The sequence below is a fragment of the Apodemus sylvaticus genome, chromosome 5 (genome assembly GCF_947179515.1).
Source record: "Apodemus sylvaticus chromosome 5, mApoSyl1.1, whole genome shotgun sequence".
Taxonomy (NCBI): Eukaryota; Metazoa; Chordata; class Mammalia; order Rodentia; family Muridae; genus Apodemus; species Apodemus sylvaticus.
In genome coordinates, this window is record NC_067476.1 from 84,207,686 (window position 1) to 84,230,757 (window position 23,072).

The 23,072-nt window shown below is 38.6% G+C and overlaps 1 protein-coding gene across 1 annotated transcript in view; it reads right to left on the minus strand.

Annotated features, from left to right (window-relative positions):
* Trim44 (tripartite motif containing 44) overlaps positions 1-23,072 on the minus strand; it is a 112,608-nt gene that overhangs the window by 56,003 nt on the left and 33,533 nt on the right. The window contains exon 3 of the mRNA XM_052183096.1: positions 5,172-5,411. Within this exon, the coding sequence (XP_052039056.1) occupies positions 5,172-5,411 (240 nt within the window). The remainder of the gene's footprint in view (positions 1-5,171; positions 5,412-23,072) is intronic.

Below are 23,072 nucleotides of genomic sequence, written 5' to 3' on the forward strand. Positions count from 1 at the left end.
GCATGTGTGACTGCTGGGGCGTAAACCCCAAAGAATCTACTGAGCCACAGACAGAACTAATATGGCTCAGGAGATTTGGCAAGGTTAAAAACTGTTTGCTGGGGACTGTGATCATATCTGAAGTTATAACTATTTGGAAGGCTAAAATCAGAAATTTGTGGTTAATTTGGATAACACAGTGAAACCCTGTCTCTAATAAAAAGTTGTACTTAATGTATAGTATTAAAAAACTGAGAAATTAAAATTAAAATAATATTGATGATACTAAGGATATAGAAATATATTTAACAAAAGCAATTTAAATTAACTAAAAAACTGAATCAGTTTTGAGGTCATATAAGATAAAACTTGTAAACTAAGAATACATACCATGTTCAATCAAAGTGTTTTCTGTGACTAGTTTCTCTTCAGAAGCTTTGTATTCAAGGCATTTTCCCTTATTACTTTTCAGAAGTCTAATTTGTTAGGCCTCAGTGTGGATTTCTTTAGAGTTTATATGGTTTGGGTTTGCTATGCTTCTTAAAGGTTACATTTTTTACTGCATATTGTGCATCATCATTTTTTTTCAGACTTATTTTTAACTTAACATTTCTTTCTTGCCCCTTTATTATATGTGCACCAAGTCCTCTGTTATTTTCCAATGGACCCTGAACCATAGTTCAATTATTTTTCAATCTTTTGATAACACTGGATGGCTATCAAATTGTCTTCAAATTCAACAATTCTTTTTGGGTGTCTCCAATTTGCTCGAGTCCACCCAATGACCTGTCACCTCTCTGTGTCTGTATGAGATATGTGCACAGAACCATGCCATAAGTATTCTCCCACTGCCTTGTCCCTCCTTATACCTTTCAGTTTTATAACGCTCACTCAGACCTTTCCTGTATCACTTGTTTCTGGTGTTTGCAAATGTCTATTTTTATGATAGCTGTCTTTGTCTGAGAGTTCCAGTATCTGGATCATCTTGGTGCTGTCATGTGCCTCTTTTTCTTGCAGTTGGGATTTTATCAGTATAATGAGCAATTTTAGAGTATAACCTGAAAATAAGTTGTAGTACAATAATGTTTTTCCTATTTAAAACCTGTTTGGGCTGATGGTTAGAGCACTTACTGCTCTTCCAGAGGTTCTGAAACCTTCTGTTTCAGCAGGTCATGAACCTGTTAAGTTAAAAAAAAAATGCTTATGTCCAGGATTACTTTTGTGGACTGTGATTTAAATTTCAATTTAATGTACACACCTCTTCCTGACTCAGATGGTAAGACTCTAGTTCCCACAGAGCTGGCTATGGAAAAGGAGAGATGCCAACTCATTACTATGGGGCAGAAATGTAACACAAATTTCCATCCACTGATCCTGGTGTAGAAGGGCAATGGCTTGTTAACACAGAGTAAGAGGAAATAGTCAGAGGTCTGGAAACAGTCTCCATAGGGATGCTATTAGGAATTCCTTATTGATAAAGCAGGCAGAAGGAAAGTTAAGAGTTCTACTTAGAGGCACATGTCAAATAAGCCTTATTACTGAGAAGAGAAAGGGCAAAAGCAGAAAGTAATGTTTTGTCTAAAGGCTCGACGAAAAGATAACTTGTTAGTGTAGGTTGTGTAGAGATCAGATATTCAGCCCACTAGCTCCACTACAACAGTGCCAGCTGGGGCTGATGAGCAGTGAGCTCCTTAGGTATTCCCTCTAGACTAGGCAGACTTGGCCAAAGCGAACTCTCTAACTGGATACCAAACTGCTGGGTTCTTTGGTTACAGACAGTAGACTTTTCTTGGGAATTTTCTTTTTGGTTTTTTTCTGTTAGGGTTTCTAGTTTACAGGACACTCAAGCTTGGAAATACTAGAAGAAAGGAAATCTTGTTAACTCTCTGCCTTGTACAACTCTAAGTCCAATGTTCCCAGGTAGTACTAAATCTTTCTCCCACTATCAAGTAGCTTTCATCCAGGGACTAGAGGAAAGAGTAAAATGAAACACATTGTTCATGATTCCTTGCAGAACCAGAAGCTTTGTTCTGTTTCTTTGCTTTGCTCTGTCAGATAAGCTTTCAAGTATCCCAGGCTGGTCTCAAACTTCTTATACAGCAAAGGATGAACTTGAGCTTCTAATCCTGTCTGCACTTTCTGAATGTTGGTCTGTGAGCCAACACACCAACTTTATATGGTACTAGGATCAAAACGAGGACTTTATGAATGTTAGGCATGTGCTTTACCAACAAAGTGACATCCCCAGACCCTCCATTCCGTTTTTAGCATTAAAAATAAAATGGATTGATAAGTGAAAGGTCGGAAAGAAGACTAGAAATATAGATAAGCAACTATGAAAATGTCAACGAATTAGAACTTAGGTAATAAATGTTATAAAGGTGTAATCCTTAAAACACTTCCAATTTTCCTGTATATTTGAACACACTCTTAAAAATGTTGAAAAGGCAACCTCTTGACTAAATTCAAAATACAAGTGATTTTTCTCCTAATTAGGTGTTGTACAAAGAAAACAAAAAATTCCTCTGTGGAATGAGAGGTACTGATATTTACTCTAATAAATTTCCAAATTAATTGGAATGAGATGCTATCAATGACAAAAATTCTTTGGAACTAGTCTACCTAACAGAATACTTTTGTTTTTTTTTTTAATTCTTAATAGCTTCATTGTGTCCATAGCCTAGTCTTTAAGCTGTGTCAGCTCTTGCATCCTAAGAGTAATTCTGTAAACTGAAATATTTAAAGAATACTTCATTAGAAGACGAAATTCATTATTCAGAATAAAAATAAAAGAGAGAGAGAACTATGTCACAAATCAAAGCATTCATTTTTTTTAAGTATAACTTAATATGAAGGCTTAAATTGAGGGGAATCCAAGTTAGTTTTTGCTATTGACCCTTTGAGTCAAAATGACTAACTCACCTTAAAAGGTGTTAGGTATGCAAGAACTGAATTCTCTTGATACTTAGCATACAAGATTGAAAGCATCCAGTAGAATAAGACAAAGATTTAATTCTAAATCCTGGTTCCATTTTCTACTAACTAAAAGATACCACGTTAGTGTTTCTGTAGTTCTCTGCATCTCAATATAGCATCTATGAATGGAGCTGACACAGACCTTAGTTAAATAAAATGATGATTATAAAGTATTTTCTTGTACATCTAGAAACTCAGGTGCACACTTTTCTAATTCTAGGAGGATGAAATAAAAAGAACATCTATTCTTCTCACACATTAATGAAAACCAATCAAGAGTCTTTGATGAGTAGAATGGTTTCTTTTGTACCTGCAAACTGACTTAACAAGACCGGAGTCTGGTATTACACCTTCATTCCCTCACTAGCCAGGATATTCTGTGGTCTGGACAAGATTGTCAGTTAAGGCTGAATTCACTAACACAGCAGTGGTCCTGGAATATCCACACTGAGATTGACTATCTTACGTTTTCTCATAGAATAAACTACCTCAACCTACCTGCATTTATTTAACCAGAGGTTTCATCTACCATTATGAAAACACATGAGAACACTAGCTTCTCCCTGACACAGATGTTTTAAAAACTGGTTTTGCCTTGGCTGGCCTGCCTGCTTGCCTACCTACCTGCCAGCCTGCCCTTCCTTCCTTCTTTTGTGTGTGTACTTGAGTGTATGTCTGTGGAACATGTGCATGCAGAAGCTTACAGTGGTCAGATGAAGCTAAGAATCTCCTGGAACTGGAGAGACAGATACTACTGGGAACCAAACCTGGGTCCTCAGCAAAAGCAGTTAAGTGATCTTAACTGCTGGACTATCTTTACAGATCTTCTTCCCCCACTTTTTAGACAAGGTCTCTATGTTCCTGGCTGCGTTAGAATTAGCTATGCAGACCAAGGCTAGCCTCAAATTCATGGGGTTCTGCTTGCCTCTGCCTCCTAAGTACTGAAATTAAAGTCAGTCACCATCATGTCTAGCTTCTGTCTTGATAATATACACAATAGATATGTTCCAGTAGTTGTTTGGAATACAACACTTTACTGTTATGAAATAGCAATGCATATACCGATTCACATTTACCTTGTGTATTTTGTTTATGTTATTCTCATTTCTTTTTACAGTATGCTACAGTATGCAACTCTTTTTCTTAGGTATTTTGGGTTTCTTTTGGAAACAGGATCTCACTATCTAGGCCAAAGTGATCCTCCCTTCTCAGCTCCAAGTAGCTGCACCACAATACACAGCTCCATGCGCTGTTCTGTCCAGTAAATATGCCCTCAATGTAAACAGATGGAACCATAGCATACCCAGTGGGAAGTACTCCTTTGCTAGTCACAAAGTGAAATCCAGTTTCTCACTCTGGCCTGTTTTAGGTTTTACTCCTGATTCATTCTAACTCAGCCCAGTTCTTATCTCTAAAATGAATCATCATTTTCATGTTCATTTGACAGCCTGAGATAGGAATGTGTCCGTCATTTGCTCTCTTCTCTGGTTTGGATTTCCAGCTTTTCTTTCTTTCTTTCTTTCTTTCTTTCTTTCTTTCTTTCTTTCTTTCTTTCTTTCTTTCTTTCTTTCTTTCTTTCTTTCTCTCTTTCTCTCTTTCTCTCTTTCTCTCTTTCTCTCTTTCTCTCTTTCTCTCTTTCTCTCTTTCTCTCTTTCTCTCTCTCTCCCCCTCTCCCCCTCTCCCCCTCTCCCCCTCCCCCCTCCCCCCCTCCCTCTCCTCTTCTCTCTCTCTCTCTCTCTCTCTCTCTCTCTCTCTCTCTCTCTCTCTCTCGGTTTTTTGGAGACAGACAGGGTTTCTCTGTGTAGCCCTGGCTGTCCTGGAACTCACTCTGTAGACCAGGCTGGCCTCGAACTCAGAGATCCGCCTGCCTCTGCCTCCCAGAGTGCTGGGATTACAGGCTTGCGCCACCACTGCCCGGCGATTTCTGGCTTCTCAACTGTGATTAGTATCTGCCTCATTGACTACATTCCTTTAAGTTATGTTGGACAATACTTTGCCAAGCCTGAAAGCCAAGAATAGACCTTAGTAGCCAATATCTCCCTCTAGTGACCTTAGTAGCCAATACCACCCTTTAGGTTCCACCCTAGTTGAAATCCTCCCCGAGTTTTTAGTACATTTATGTTTAGAGATCGTAAGCAGACATTTTCAAAGCTAACAAATATGGCAGTCACATTCCTTATAGTTCTTCTGCTATAAATCACAGCGTTTTCATTTACCTCTGCCTTTGGCTCAGCTGATTCATTAGAGGTATCAAGTTGTTCCTTGGCCTGGGCCATCTGAGTCATCAACCTATCCATGTGAGACTGGATGTCCGCCAATATCTCAGTCACATGAGCTGTGGCCATTGCTTCTTGGATGTCCACTAAATGAAGGGCCTTCTGCTCCTCATCAGCAATCACTTTCTGAACTTTCTTAAATTCTTGCTGTATAAATACCTTCATCTGGTCTCGAGTTACCTGTAAAACAGACAAGAAGTGTAGATTGAACATAATGAAGAAATGAAAAGGTAGAGTTTTTGTAATGGTGTTAGGCAGCTCTGTTCAAAATACAAACTACAATAAACTATGGTTGCAATCTTAGAAGTTTGCTCTCAACAACCTCTGTCTAACACCTTTTATAAACTTCCTGGTAACCATCTTTACTGCTCAGGAGCTAATTCCTTACTCTGTTTTTCCTCCTTTCAGTTTTATTGATTTACCAGTTTGTGTGTGTGTGTGTGTGTGTATTATAATAGATGAACACATAAAATAAAGAGTACAATTTCTAGCCAGATATAGTGTTTCATTCCTGTAATCTCAGCATCACAGAGACTTAGACAGAGGAATGCTAAGAGTTCAAAACCAGCATACACTACTAGAGAGTTCCAGGATAGCTAAGCTATAGATGGCTCTGTTTTAAAACAAACAAGCAAACAAACAAACAAGAGGAGGAGGAGGAGAAGAAAGTTTGAACTAGGAATAGCTGTATATGCCTGCAATGTCAACACCCAGGAGGCAGAGCTAGGAGCATCAAGAGGTTTGAGTCCATGTTCCTCAGTTCAGTCTGGCAAAATAAAACAAGAGAGACAAAAAACTCATTCAAACAAACTACTAGCTCAGCAGGTGGTCTATTTTTCCTATATGGTTTGTATGCATATACTAACTGGGTAATGTTTCTATAAATGGATTAAAATACAAATATGGTTCTGTTCTTGCTTTTCCATTTAAAAAATAGTGACTACTGACAGTATCTTCACTTTTTTTGTATTACTTTTTACCACTTGCAGGATATAAAGATATATCCTATTTATTCCTTTCATGAGAGAGTCACTAAGCCATTTGATATATACTTTAAAACTACTGAGTTATGCTGCTAAACTACATGTAGCAATTATATAACAATGTGTGAAAGGAAGCATTTCTCTATAACCTTATCAATACTGGTTAGTAACAGTTTTACATTTTTCAACACAGTAAGCAAAAATGTTATTGTCTTATTTTACTACAGCTATATACCAAATATTCATGCACACACCTGTAGCTGAAACTGTATTAAAAACCTATGAAAATAAGAATTTTTCAATACTCCAAATCTTGACAGTAACTAATATATTGCAAGCATGTAATTTTAAAAACTGTACTTTCTTGTTTTACTTTGCTTTTTTTGTGGTGCTGAGGATCAAGCCAAGAGCCTCACACATGCAGGATGAATGTTCTACTATTGAGCTATACCCTCAGATCATGGGTGTTTTAAAATAACTATTCATATTATGCATACCTGAGATGAGGGGAACAGGGAAGAGGGGATAGGAGTAAAGTATGTGCTGTGTAAGCTTAAGGGCCTGGATTGTTATCTCCAGAACTCACATAAAAAAAAAAAATGGGTGCAGTGATGTGTACACTGGCAACCCCATGCTGGGGCAGGAGCAGGGGTGGCACACGGAAGACAGACAGATCCTGGAGCTCACTGACCAATGAGTATAAGAGAAAGGATGAGCTCTAGGTTCAGTAAAAAATAGCTTAACAGCCCATGCATTTGTAATCATAAAGGTTGGAAGGTGGAAACAGTATAACTGTATCTGCAAGCTCTGAGTTCAATTGCGAGACCTTGCCTCAATGAATAAAGGAGAGCAAGACTAAAAAACTATTCTCATGTCAATGTTGGGTCTCCATTTGTATACACGTGTATCTACATACATGTAAACATGCACATAGACAAGTTTGCACATTATATACAATACTCATGAAAAATTACATTTAAAAGATAAATAATTAAAAGACATTGCACATCAACCTTTAGTATCTGCACAACTGCACATAGATACACACACACACACACATTGCACAATGATGAAGTAGAACTACAGATAACAGGAAAAAGGACCATCAAAAAAGGGTGTGGAAAGCACAGGTACTTATCAACTAAGTGAACTTCTTTTATAGATAAGGAAGCAGTCGCTTATTGGAGAGGAAGAGAGTCCAATCTTTTTGGTCTCAGCCCTGTACTTTTTTCCATAAAGTCTAGCAGGGGGTGAAATAAAACTGGGGGAAAACGTGTAAGAAAGGAAAATGCCTAAAAGTTGGTGAAGGAGGTGACACCATTTTTAACTAGCTCATTAGAAAGTGAATAAAAATTAGAGAATTCTTAAGCAGCCTTTGTAACAATTCCATAAGGATGCCAAAGCAAAAGAATGCCTTTATGCCCAGTAGCCAGGGACACACCAACTGGTTAAGTGATCTAATGCCTCCATAATTCAAAATGTCCCTATAGGTGCTCTCCTTGGTGCTAAAGAAAAGAGGAGGGGAAATATTAAATGATATTAATGTCGCTAAAATTTACAAGATTGGGAACCAGCATTTGTGGTTATGAGATTCTTTTATATTTCTATTTTCATGTATGTTAGTGTTGCTATAATGAGCATTAGCTGTACATTTCTACTGTTAAACTGGTAACTGACCTTGGCACTTCTCTCAGAAACCAAATCTACAAAGTTTCACTAAGGGATGCCAAGTATTCTCTCTTAATTTTTTAACTCCAAGTGACTGAAAATGGCAATTATGATATAAACTGACTTTAACTTATTTGACTAGACATCACATACACATGTGGTTCAAAGTTAGGAAGCTGGAAAACTGGATCAGAGGAAAGGCAAATTAATTCTAAATTTTAATAATTAAATTCCACATTTCCTACTGCTTTAAATACTTTTTCAACAAGACACTTCATCTTATATAAAGGAAGTAGAAACTAAGAGCAGAGAGCAGAACAGTCCATCAAGCCTTTATACTATCCCCCTACTTCCATTTATATCACCAAGTAACAGACAATATTCTTCAACCTACTTATAAAGTTCTGAGAAGTAACTTCTGAGTCATGGCCTTCACTTTACTCCAAAGCCTACGGAATAGCATGCCTGGGAGAGGGCATGTGGAAGAAGGAGTTGTCTGTACAAGACCTCCTGCTTCCTAAACCTCCTCCCAGTTCTATTTTACCTTGTCATTGAAACTATCCTGCTAAAACCACAGTTAAAAGCAATAAGCTCTTCATGCTGGTTCCTATGACCTGGAAACCTCGGGTATTATTTCTGCATGCGTTTCTTGGTACTTTTTCAGCCTGTCCTAAAGTTCTCCAGAAATGTCAGTAATAGTCTCACAATATGTGATATCAATAAAAAAGGGAAAATTCTAGAAAGTCAGAGAAAAAAGATATACAGAATGGTGGAAATGGAATCAGGAAGCTTCTTTCTAGATAAACAATCAAGCCTTACTCTAAACAAAATCTTAGTGTGGAATCGCAGAGGCAGATGGAAGCACTTAATTAAGAGACACTATGCTCCCCTCCTTTGAAGTGCATACTTATTAGGGCACTGAGTGTCTCCAGAAAAATGTCACCTGAGAGACTTGGCCCTTAATACAAAGGAAACTGTAAAAGGAGCGCCCTCTCTTTGGTCATCTTTTTTCCAATATGCCAAAACCCTTAGTGCTTACTAGACATCATTGTCTTTAATGTAGAAACATTGATGGTTAATTTGTGTATGGTCAGAGCACAACAGTAAATATTTACAGGCGACCTTGTGTTATAGGCTAGTAAGAGAAGTTCTGGGGAAGAACAGTCATAATGTCAAGTTTGGTCCAGTAATATACGTTTTCTGCTATAATATCTGTGTCTATTGATCACTTTTGGACTGCTCAGATCCTTCTAGATAAATTATTTATTTGAGGCAGGTTTCTCTACATAGACTTGGCTGCTCTGGAACTCAAAGAAAAATCTGCCTGCTTCTCCTTCTGAGTGCTGGGATTAAAGGCATGCACCACCATACGTAGCAATGGAGTTCATTTTTACCAAATTATTTCCATACTTAATAGGACAGTTCTCTCAAGGTCCCTACCAGGATAAAGATTTCACATCTTAAAGAGCTAAATCTTATCCCATGATATATTATTATATATGTTCTTGTATTTAATATTTCCTAGCTAGACCAGACTCAAGAGGTATGTACACTGACACACTGACACTTGACACATATATAATTGAACACATAAAATCTTGAATTAAGAAGCTTGTATTTAAAAATATCCATTCAAAGTATCTGACATGAACTAGAAGCTATTAACTCCTTGCTAGTTGAACTCTAGAAGAGTAAGGTTTTATTTTCTTTTTACTAATTAGAGGTATTAAAAAGAACAAGAGAATAATAGCCAGAAAGCATTATGGCTTAATAAAGATGTATTCCAGAGAAGCAGGTCTCTTTCAATGTCAAGATCACACAAGTCCACATTTCATATATGACTGAAAAAGCTAGTTTATAAATCAACAGGACATTTCTCAGGCTAGGAAAATTATCAAGCAGTTTAGAAACACAGCAGATGTAAACTCTGAACTACATTCCATCATCAGCATTCTTAGTGAAGCGATTCCCATAACCTAGTTAGAAACCTGACTTTTTGGGTTTTACACTGGGGTGTTGAGAATGTTTGAGAAGACCATAAGTATAGTGATGTTTCAAGTCTTCCTGCTGGGATACAGCCCAGTAGTAGAGTGTTCTTGGCTTTGATCCCCAGAGGCATAAACAAAAAAAAACATCCAATCTTCTTTAAACCAGCATTATCATCTTCCTTGCATGCCTTCAGAGAAAAGCAGCCATGTGTCTGGTCTTCCCTTCCCTTCATGATCCAAGTTATGTTAACAAGCTCTAGAAGATATCTGCTTCTTCAAAAACTTTACTCAAGAAATAATGTTACGTAGGAATCACTTTACATCTGTTATAAAAGACAAGAATAAAACCACTGCAAGATGGGGTGTGGTTGATTCTGAGTAGTAAGGTTTTAAGTACATCTCTCTGCTTTTTAAGATCTGTCTGTCTGTATGTCTATATGTCTGTCTGTCTGTCTGGGACAGGAGCAGTGTTACAAACTGAACATAAAGGCACATATTTTTATGTACTCCACCACTAACCTATACTCTTACCCCTTCAGTCTAAATTTTTTATAATAATGTATAATAATTTTATAAAAATTTTAAAAGAGGTGTGGCTTAAAGAAAGAGTTGGAAGCTAGACTTGGTGGTACATACACACCTAACACAGCAGGAAGATTAGGAGTTCACAGTCACCCCTCAGCTACATAGTGCATTTGCACTATCTTAGACTACTTGATATTTATATGAGACCTTGTTTAATAACAAAACAGGAAAGATAAAATTAAATTCTCAACAAGCTATAAGCAAATCAAGTCCATCAATGTCTAAAAAGAATTATACTGTACATAAATATAAAGTTTATGCTAAGGTTAGTTCATCACTTGAAAATCAGTTCATATAATCCATCCAATCAACAAGCTGACTATAGTCCCCATGATTAAATCAATAAAATCTGAAGAATTTGACACTTGACAAGGTCTAACATTTATAATAGTTATAGCTCTCAACAAACTAGAAAAGGCAGGTCCAAGATACACTGGTGTGCCACACTACCCTTCCCTTATACAGTATTGCTGGGGGTTTCTTTTCTCTATGAAAACCCCTTTTCTCCTTAGCACTCCCTTCAATGCTCTTCAGCAGACACCCAGACCCACACTTTGGTTCATCACTCCCTGCCCATTTTATTACAGCCCTTTAACCTAGTCCTATTCCTCCCCACCACCAACTCTCTAAAAGTTCTAAATCACAAGGCATTTGATGTGTGCCTATGCTTAGAAATCCTACTCTACTTTCAACCATGTCTTAAATACTCTTCTCATTTCTCCATGGTCCCGAAGTCTTAGTTTTCTGACCTTGACCTCAAATGTCACCTTTAATCCTTTCAATCTTAGTGACTATATATAGACCCCAATCTCATCACATTGGAAGCAAAACCTTAGCTTTGATAGTTTTTTACCTGGTTTATACCTCTAACTTTTTAAATCACATTCTCACAGACAATAATCCAAACATTCAATAAAAAATATTACATCCTTCCTCTAGTATTTATTTCTTCCCTGAACTGTGAATTTTGATTTTTGAGCCCTGAGTTTTAGAACTTCCTACATATATATGATGCTATGCTCCTTCTGCTGTCCCTCAGAGTTCTTCTTCCTCAACATAAACACACATGCCCTGTGTATCCGATTCAGAGGCCAATGTGTCTTGGAGGTTCAGGTATTTAAAAAGGCCTGACAAGCACATGAGTGAATCTGCTGATGAAACTGAGATGTGAAGACCACTGTCCACCCTAGGCAGCTGAGAGACAGTCACTGTCAAAGCAGCCTTTAGTGAGAGACATGAACATCTAACCACTATGGATGCAGCATTTCTGCCAAGCATCTTTTCCTTCTGGGACTGCTTGCCCTGTTGTCAGCTACTGTGACTTTATTATCTTGACGACTTGATGTGCAACCCAGTGACATGCACTGAAATGGATGCAACACCAAATAGTTCACAGGGGATGTTGTGTTCGCATTGACTTGACATTGATAGTTGCTCTTAAGATGCTTCTCTCTCTGCCTGACCCCAGAATAGTACCAAAGGCCACAATCACAAACTTCTGAGCATCACTTCTAAGGGTGACCTGTAGTATGGGAATATAAAAGCAGACCGTCTCAAGGGACATGCAGGACCTATCAAAACTAAGAAGAATGTTTCTAGTCTGTTTTGTTTTCCTGTTTCCTCTCTATCTGAGCACAGCATAAACTAGAAAGACAGCTACTGGTAATGAAGTAGGAGGTAGAAAAGGTCACTAACTACAAGTTTGTGGAGGCAACAGCATAGAATTAATACTATTTTTGAACATGTTGTATTTGCATAGAAAAAGAAGGCCTGTTCTATTTGCTGAAGACTAAAAAGGACTCAGCTCTTAACCCAGGTCCAGAAAGACAAACACCACATGTTCTCTCTCATATGTGGATCTTACCTTGAATTTTTAGATGTATGTGTATAATTTATGAATATCTATGGAGTTCAGGAAACTAAAAGGATAGATGACAGGGAGAGGGGGCAGTAAAGAGATCTTTACGGATGAGGAGAGAGGAGAGCACATAGATGAGAGTAGGTGGAGAAATGCTGGCAATTAAACATAGGGCTGAGGGTGAGGAAAGAGGGGACAGGATGGAGTGGTGATTTGATTAACCCAAACTAAGGACGCATGAAAACTACTATGTAAACTAATTTTACATAGCTTACTCTGTAAGCTAATTTTAAATATATAATTAAAGAACAGAGAGAGACTCGCCTCTCAACCTCCATTCTAGTTCTCTTTCCACCCAAACACTTTCCCTTCAAATCCAATTACTTGTATATTAGGGAAATTCTAAGCCCCAAATAACTGCATACCACCAGGAACGTTCAGAAAAGACACTGGATATGGAACTTTCCTTTTCCAGGTCTTTCTTTGTTCCTGCAAGGGCTCATAATGGTGCCTGATGTACTAGAAAAAGGGTTTTCAGGACTGGCTCTGCTAAGCCACTTTTTAAAGCTCAGGCAAATAAAAGTTTATTTGTAAAGTAGGATAGCAGTGTTCTCATAGATATTTTTATGAATATAGAATAAAATAGCACATGGAAAGAGCTCTATGTGTTACTCCAGGCACAGGCCAATGAGTAATCTGCTGCTGAGAGATAACAGTATCTCAACAGTTACTGTGGGCTTCAGTGTGATTGATACTCACTGAACTCTTATAAGCTGTTCCTAACAAGCTTTCTTAAAGAGACTCCCCACTTGGGAACTGAAAATCTAGTATCTTGAGAGCACACAGGAAAAATATTCTTAGAAGTGGGGATTGCAACATTTTGCCTCAGGAGTTCCACACTGTTAAAAAGCAATGGCAGCCTGTTCTATTTTAACAAGACCTCTCTGAGTTTCATCCCAGATAGTCTAGACTACAACTGAGGCAAAGCAGACTATGTACAAAGGTCAGGTCACATTTTGGTCTGTGACATCTATCCAGAGTCTGTGAATACAATAGTTTCTTCAATCTTACAACTTGACTCTTATCCTATGTCCTTTTCTGTGCATATGTAAACCCTATTCTTTCCATATTCCTTCTATATTTCTCATTGAAAGGAATAGGGTTTACATATGCACAGAAAAGACAGCCTCAAGAGCAAACTACCTCTATCTTCAGGAGTTGAGCTGGACTTGCTGCCTGTTGGCGTTCTCTTGAAAAGGGACAACGGGGAGGGAATCATGCAACCCATGCCTGGGTATCCAACCAGCCCTCCTATGTAATTCTGTCCTAAGAACATATGGTCTTTGGGTCTCTGGGAAGGACTAGAGTGTACACAGGTGGGGAATGATGTGCGGAAGAGATTCCATGTATGCAGCTATAGGGAAGCTACCATCCTTCCTGGATGCTACTGTAAGGTCACCTGTGTTCCTGGTCCATAATCCCTCACTCATTGCTTTGTAAGTAAATATAATAAACTAATTGGTTCCCCTGGGTGAACCTTGGTGGAATTATAACTTGATTTGACCTTAGACCTGAGGAGGAGGGGTAGACACTCTTCATGTCTCTCTTCAAGGGAAGGAATTTTAGCAACACCTATATATCTAAAAATAAAGAACCACAGTGCTCATTAACATTAATTTGGGGATGCTTTTCAGGTCCCCAAAGGGTGTGAGAGCAAATGTTCATTCATTGTTTCATATCTTCTCAAAACTCACCAATTTGAGGCCAATGGTTGTAATTCGGTGATATGGTGCCCAGTCCCCAGTCCACTCTCCCATCCAACAAAATAAAAATTTCTATCTTCAAAATATTAATTATAACACAATATGATTAATTCTATCCTAAAGATAAAAATGAAGTCTCTAGAATAGTAAATGACAGATACTAGGTGCTGTGCCAGGTGGATCAGACCTTCTGACACTATACCATACGTGGGAAGACAAGCATTTCATGCCTGATATAATCCTTGAAAGTCTGAATACACTCTGCATTGGTATTTATTCCTAGTGTACTGGTGTAGGTAAAATGTCAATAATGTCCTAGAGATACTACATAAAAATCATAGAAAGAAGCCAGGTGCGGTGGTGCATGCCTTTAAATCCCAGCACTCAGGGAGCAGATGGACTTCTTTGGTTTTGAGGCCAGCATGGTCTACAAAGCGAGTCCAGGACAGCCAATGCTGCACAGAGAAACCCTATCTTGAAAAACAAAAACAAACAAACAAGATCACAGAAGGAAAATTTATCAGCATCATAAGCTCTATGACCTTCCATAAGTTACTTTATTTCCTCAATTTTTGTTTATTTTAGCCCTCTATCTAGATGCAGAAACAATTAAAGAGGCATTATTCTCATGTTTTATACTACATAGTCTATACAGCAGACTGAGAGTTGCACTCTGAAAGAAAGCATCTTTTTGCTAAGTAAACTATAATTTTATTTCTTGAAAGGTTTAATTTATCAAGAAAAGGGGGGAAGAGTAGGGGATGTAGGCCTCTTAAATAAAGTCTAGCTGTTCTTATCACCACTGTCATCATAGAGTTTTCTATCTAGGTTCCCAGGCTTCTAAATTAAATGTCAAATACAATCCTGCACTCCAAACATGAAGCGTTAATAACTGCTATGGAAGAATCGGACAGCTCAATTCCCCTCTCCCTATTAGCCATGTAATCAGCCCCTGCAAACATTCAGCAGAGTAGATTATCAAATCTTCTGTCAGTGTAGAAAGGAGCAAGGGCAGACATCACAGTGAATCAGTATTAAGCAATTTAATGCTTAGTCCCTTTATTTTCTAACAATACTCCAGCTCACCTAGTGACTCAAAAATCATTGCCACCTTACTTTTAAATTGCCTATAGTCAATGTATACAGAATCATTATGATTTGAGGGCCACAATAAAAAATAGTACAGTCAAAGACTAAAGATTCAGGGGAAATAAGAGGGAGTAGAGGGAGAATGAAGAGTCTTCGTGGCATTTAGTTTAAAGTGGGGCTACAAGTGGCGTGACTTTTAAATGAAACATAACTGTTCTTTCTTTTAATTTGGCACCAGGCAATTCTGCTAGTTTAGTCTAGAACAGCACAACAGATGCTATGCAGTAGATTCTTGTTTCTATCAAGAATACCTACACACAGCCACACATACCCATGATGGATAGATCTGCCTTGATTTGCATGAGCAGAGAGCTACAGCCACACCAGGCCCAAGTGAGCCTGCCAAGCTATACCAAGAGATCCCACTTGTGTGTGAGAATTTAACTCAATCTATTTGCATATCAATACTAAAAGAGATATTGATGGTCCTATTAGAAATGTTAATTGATCCAATATAGGATTTAGTTATTTATTTTCAGAAAGGATTGGAAAGGTCTCTTCAATTTTGTAGGGAAATGGCTGTCCCCAAGTCCACTTGTCCCCCCTTTGAAGAGGTTTTTCAAGACTAGAAGAAAACTAAAAGTAGCCATCATTCATAAGATGTCATACTAAGCATTTTATCTCATATCGTCTTCCATACAACCTATAAAGTATATTCTATTACCCACCCCCCTTTTTACAGATAAAAACCAAAAATTAGAAGTTGAGCAAGCACAGAATTTGCCCAAGCTTTACTCGAAGTAGGAGCTGATTCCAGAAGCCTGAGCTCTGAGTAACTGTAGTATATACACTTCTTCTCTGTGTTAGAGGTGAACCTCAAAGTCCTGACCCTCATTCATTATCTAAAGAAAAAGAAAGGCAAAGCTCGTGGCTAACATTTCAAGTGAAGAACTTTATTGAGATATAAATCACAGGTCTTATAATTCATTAACGTGTGCTGGGCATGGTGGCACATGCCTTTAATCTAAGCACTCAGGAGGCAGAGGTATAAGGATCTCTGTGAGTTGGAGGCCAGCCTGGTCTAGATAGTGAGTTCCAGGACAGTCAGGGCTATGTACAGAGACCCTGTCTCTAACCTTTTTTTTTTTTTTTTAACGTTTACTGTCAGCTCCTTTTTATTCAGGTCATTAGTAGCACCCAGGGCTATGGAACTAGCACTACCTTCATCATCCCTGCTTTTAAAATGGCACCAATACCCCTCCCGCCTCGACCCTTGAAAACACCAACTCTACTTTCTATTTCTACAAATTTGCTAAGCTCAGCTTTTATATAAGTAGAATCATACAATATTTGGTCCTCTCTGAATAGCTTTTTAAAAACTTAAGTAAGGGATATGATATCCCCAAATGTCAGGAACATGATACTCCAAAATATAACTGGAGAATAGGACAGGTTACCCCAAAATACAATTCCTTTTTCGATTATGTTGAGTTGATCTTGTTGCTCCTGTTATTGTCCTATATAGCTCAAGCTGATCCTGAATCTACAGCAATCAGAGTTCAGTCTCCCGAGTACTGAAATGACAAGCATGTTTTACCATTCTCAGCCTTGACCTGTAATTATTTAACATAAGAAAAGTTACCCTCTCATGAGAGAAATTTACAAAGAAAATCTAAGGGTTTCTCCCTCTCCGTGCAGAAGTAAAGGTGCCTCTAAATCACCAAAGGAGATGTACCACATACGGCCTCTCCCTCTTTGTTAACCAATCTCTTTTGGCCATCTCCCAGAACTGGCATGTTTCAATAGTATTCACACCTCAATTCAAGCCTATTCACTGGGTTTTACCTGCAAATAAATTTATATTCTCTTTTCTCCTGCTGATCTCTTTCTGTTAAAAGTTTCTTAATTAAGAACTCTAACTAAGAGCTGGAGAGATGGCTCAGCAGTTAAAAGTACTGACTGCTTTTCCAGAGAACCTAAGTTCAATTCCCAGCAACCACATGGTGACTTACAACCATCTGTAATGGGATCTGATGCCCTCTTCTGGAGTGTCTTCCAGACAACACAGCAACAGTATACTTATAGACATTGAAACAAACGAACAAACAAAGAATGAACTCTAATAGAGAAAAAAATTATTCTTCCACTACATTTTCATGGGTACTTGATAATATGTCCTATACCACTTCATTTTTCACTGCTAAATAGTATCTCACTGTAGATGTACCACATTTTATCCATTTACCAGTAAAGGACAAAGGGGTTGTTTCTACTTTCTGGACAGAAGGACTAATGCTGCCTTGAAAATGTGCATATATTTATGTTCACCTGCTTTTCTCTCTCTTAAAATTTTGAGTACCCAACAATACTCTGGATAATATAATAATTCAATGATCAGAGCCACTAAGGGGACTGAGATTACTGACCAATGTGGCTGCACCATTATTCATCCCAGTCAGAAATGCATGAAGATTGTGATCTCTTTATACTCACACACTAAAGATAACTGCAGACTTGGGGCTCTGAGATTTGTCAGCCTCTCCCCCTTCTGTTATACTTGGTTTGGTAAGTCTTTAATGCCTTGGTTCTGTTTCTTCAACTATGAAGTGGTAAGAAGACTGGAGCAGGTGGTCATCTTTACAAATGAGAACTAGTCAACCACCAAATATATGGCTTATCAACCAGTAAGGACACTGATGTAATGAAGTAGGTGGTATATGACCAGAAGCCCAATTTTCCATTATCTTTTTACTGTTCCTGAATTACTGTAGACTACAACTGTCATATTTGCCAAAATACAAAGAAAATAAAACAACAAAAACAAAAACAAAATGCTGCACAGAATCTCCTCACGCTATGAAAAAGCTTAAGGGCTCTATTAAGCAAAATTTCTTTTTGGCAATAAAGGCAAACTGTCTTCCATGGTTCTAGTAACCCCAAAAGTAGGGTTCAAGGATCAAAGTGTATTCAAATGACACAAATGTATGCAGTTACAAAGGCTGTTAAGTTACAAAACAAAACTACAATAGAGTAAATGCTCACACACACACACACACACACACACACACACACACACACACACACACACGAGGGGGTGATAGGGGGAGCCTGAAAGCAAAGCATAGAAACATAGTAGTATCCTATATTTTAACATCTCTCATTTAATGTCACAGACTCATACCTTGTAATGGTCTAAGCAGATCTCTGAACTACCACTTAACAGTGTGAAGTAGCTGTGATTCAAGAACCAGCACTAACAAAACCTCCAAATTTTATAAACAACTATGAGCACCTGAATAAGAAGTTATTTCTTTACTTTTCTTTTTCTCTCCTCCCCTGCCCTCCCCGTCCTCCTCTCCTCTCCTTTCCCCTTCCTTCCCCCCACCTCTCACTTTCTGTAAACAAACTGTTTACAGAGAATTCACATTATTTTTCCAACAGAGGGAAAGCAAGAAGGAAGAGGTGTTCTTTCAGAAGGTTATAAAGAAGAAGTGAAAGAGACTCATTTTCCCCTTTGTGCTCAGTGTCTACAGAAGATGAAAGGACCACAACCGTTTCTGAGTGGTTCCTACCTAGAGCTGGCCTGAGAAAGGAAGGAGTGGTTTTCTCAACTGCTGTCCTCCACTAATCAAGTCAATCACCTGAAGCTCTTTCCTTAGCTATTATGGCCCTCTGCCCTCTTTCCACACTGTCCTTTAGAAAAAAGTTACTGACCAATTCTAGGCTCTGGGCCTGTGATCCCTTGGGCTGAAGGATCCCAATAAGGAAAGGGAAAAGAAGGTATGAGGGAAAAATAACACAAGAATGGTCATAACAGACTACACACATCTGTAGCCTACACCTGCTTGTTACAGATTCAACACAGAATAAGACAAAAGTTAAGTCCTTAGCCAAGTGTGGTGGTACATGCCATTAGTCCCAGCACTTGGGGACAGAGGCAGGAGGTTCTCTATGAGTTTGAAGCTACCTTGGTCTACATCATTGAATTCTAGGCCAGCCAAGACTACATAAAGAGAACCTGTCTCAATTAAAAAAAAAGTTCAGTTTTAGTCCATCATTTACTAGCAAACTATTGAACTCCTGTATAGTCTCCATCTGCTCATGCATAAAAGAGACATTGTTTATTTCATTGCGATTCTGTTTTTTCACGTCATCCCTAGTGGTGTCATGCATCATACACCAAGCAGGGAATGATGGAGCAGAGCCAGGTTCCTCTTGGTGTGTAGGGTCTGGAGAGGATGAAGTGAAGTCTGGAATAATGAAAGTCAGCATGACCCTAGTTGGTAGTGAATGCCACCAGTAGGGAGGAAGTCTCTTCCAGAGATGTTCAATGAAGCAGCATTCTTTCATGTCTTTCAGACAGTATTCAGCAAAACAGCTGTATTCAGGGTGAACAGACTATGTAAACTGCAAAGTAGGAAGAGGTTCTTCTTAGGGTGACGATTCACTAGCTGAGGTTTAAGGTTCTGGGGATACCTCATTTGCATGGTGAATCACATAAGGAAGTTGAACCTATAATTTCTACCAAGCTTTAAGTGGCATTCCTCAGGTAGTATGTTTGGGGGGCGGGGGTAGTTGGGACTTCCCAGATAAGGTAGAGAAGATGAAGCCCTGCTGGAAAGAGAATCCTCCATTATTATGCATCAAGGTCAGGAGAGTTATCCAGACATGGTAGATCCCAACCTCAATTAATAGGGTTTCCTAATATTTCATGGATGTTGTAATAGATGATATATATTAATTACTGTGTTTCAAATCCATACCAGTAAGTGTTGAGGAGGGAACAAAACAAAAATAAACATGACTTCTACCATCCAGTATTTCTGCTTACAGCATTGTAAATAAAAGGTGCAGAAACAGGTCACTAATTCATAGAACTCTTTAATCAAAGAAGCACGCTCACATGCAGTACCTGATATCTCAAACCTTTAATTCAGGCAGTAGAATAAACACTGCACAATAAATGTTTCTGTCTTGGTGCAAGACAAGCAATAGGATGAACTCTGGCTTGATTCTTGTAAATAACAGAATATTAACAAGAGGGATTCAAACTAGGTTTTGATAAACCATTAAGAGTTTTAAACGAAGGCAGCCTGCACAGCTGAGACCGGCCCTGCAGATAGGAGGATCCAGTCCGGAGACCTCTGGAAGAAGCCTTCTGGTTTCTGCCTAAGAATCAGAAACATCCTCTGCCATAGCACACCATCTCCAAGCAGCGCAGGAAGACAGATATCCACCCAGCAGCCAGCATGGAGGAGGCAGCCTGCACAGGTGAGACCGGCCCTGCAGATCTGAGGATCGTGTAGGGAGGCCTCTGGCAGAAGCCTTCTGGTTTCTGCCTCCGAACCGAGAACATCCTCTGCCACAGCGCACCATCTCCAAGTGCCCCAGCTGCATGGAGGAGACAGCCAAGCACAGCCTGAATCCGGAGTTGATGGGGGCCACAAAGCTACATACCCAAATACAACTACAAGAGAGTGGGTCTCAGCCGCCATCTTTGCCAGAGTAGAGGATCACTTGGGACACACTCTGCCAGGACTCCACCTGCACCTAGGAACTCAGCAGCACCACAGCAATTTGTGCCAGGGGAAACCAGGATACACAGGGTTGCTAAGATAGGCCTGCAGGCACACAAGAGGGGCAAGCACCAGTCAGTGACAGCAGGACCAACTAACACAAGAGATAACCAGATGACAAAAAGCTAACAGTAATCAAGGAAATATGGTACCATCTGAACCCAATTCTCCCACAACAGCAAGCTCTGGATACTCCAACACACCAGGAATTTTTGGATTTAAAATCACAGGTCATGATTCTGATGGAGGGCTTCATGGAAGACTTCAAGGAGGACATAAATAACTCCCTTAAAGAAATACAGGAGAACACAAGTAAACAGGGAAAAGCCCTTGAAGAACTAAGGGAAAACACAACAGAACAGGTGAAGGAATTAAACAAAGTCATCCAGGATCTAAAGAAGGAGGTAGAAACAATAATGAAATCAAAAAGGGAAACAACACAAGACATAGAAAACCTAGGAAAGAAGTCAGGAGTCATGGATCCAAGAATCAACAACAGAATACAAGAGATAGAAGAGAGAATTTCAGATGCATTGATACAACAGTCAAAGAAAATGAAATATGCAAAAAGCTCCTGACCCAAAACATCCAGGAAATCCAGGACAAAATGGATTATAGGTATAGAGAGTGAAGAGAGTGAAGATTTCGAACTTAAAGGGCCAGTAAATGTCTTCAACAAAATTATAGAAGAAAACTTCCTTAACCTAAAGAAAGAGATGCCCATGAACATATAAGAAGCCTACAGAACTCCAAAGAGATTTGACCAGGAAAGAAATTCCTCCTGTCACATAATAATTAAACCACCAAATGTACTAAACAAAGAAAAAATATTAAAAGCAGTAAGGGAAAAAGGTCAAGTAACATATAAAGGGAGACCTATCAAAATTACAAAGGTCTTCTCACCAGAGACCATGAAAGTCAGAAGAGCCTGGAGCCTGAGCTGATGTAATGCAGACCCTAAGGGAACACAAATGTCAACCCAGACTGCTATATCCAGCAAACCTCTCAATTACCATAGATGGAGAAACCAAGGTATTTCATGACAAAAACAAATTTACACAGTATCTTTCCACAAATCCAGCCCTTCAAAGGATAATGAATTGAAAACACTAACAAAAGGAGAGAAACTACACACTAGAAAAAGCAAGAAATTAATCTTCTTTCAACAAACCCAAAAAAAGATAACCACCCAACATAAAAATACATCAGAAATAGCAGGAAGCAACAATCACTATTTCTTAATATCTCTTAACATCAATGGACTCAATTCCCCCCCAAAAAGGCAAAGACTAACAGACTGGATTCATAAACAATATCCAACTAAACAGAAACACCGTGAAACTAACAGAAGTTTTGGACCAAATGGATTTAATAGATATCTGTAGAATATTTCATCCTAAATCAAAAGAATATACCTTCTTCTCAGCACCTCATGGTTCCTTCTCCAAAACTGACCATATAATTGGCCACAAAACAGACCTCAAAAGATACAAGAAGATCAAACTAATTCCATGCCTCCTATCAGATCACTATGGAGTAAGGGTGGTCTTCAATAGCAACAAAAAAAAAACAGAAAGCCAAAATACACATGGAAGCTGAACAATGCTCTACTCAATGATACCCTGGTCAAGGAAGAAATAAGAAAAGAAATCCAAACCTTTTTAGAATTTAATAAAAATGAAGGCACGTGATACTCAAATTTATGGGATACAATGAAAGCAGTGCTAAGAGGAAAACTCATAGCTCTAAGTGCCTACAAAAAGAAGCTGGAGAGAGCATACACTAGCAACTTGACAGCACAACTGAAAGCTTTAGAACAGAAAGAAGCTAAAACATCCAAGAGGAGTAGAAGGCAGGAAATCATCAAACTCAAGACTGAAATCAACCAAGTTGAAACAAAAAGAACTATACAAAGAGTCAACAAAACCAGGAGCTGGTTCTTTAAGAAAATCAACAAGATAGATAAACCTTTAGCCAGACTAACCAGAGGGCACAGAGGCAGTATCCAAATTAACAAAATCAGAAATGAAAAGGGAGAAATAACAACAGAAACTGGGGAAATTTAAAAAAATTACATCCTACTACAAAAGCCTATATTCAACACAACTGGAAATGGACAAAATTCCTAGACAGATACCAACTACCAAAATTTAATGAGGGCCAGATAGACCATCTAAACGGTCCTATAACCCCTAAAGAAATAGAAGTGGTCAGTGACAATCTCCCAACCAAAAAAAGCACAAGACCTGATGGCTTTAGTGCAGAATTCTATCAGACCTTCAAAGGAAACCTAATAATAATAATACTCTTCAAACTATTCCACAAAATAGA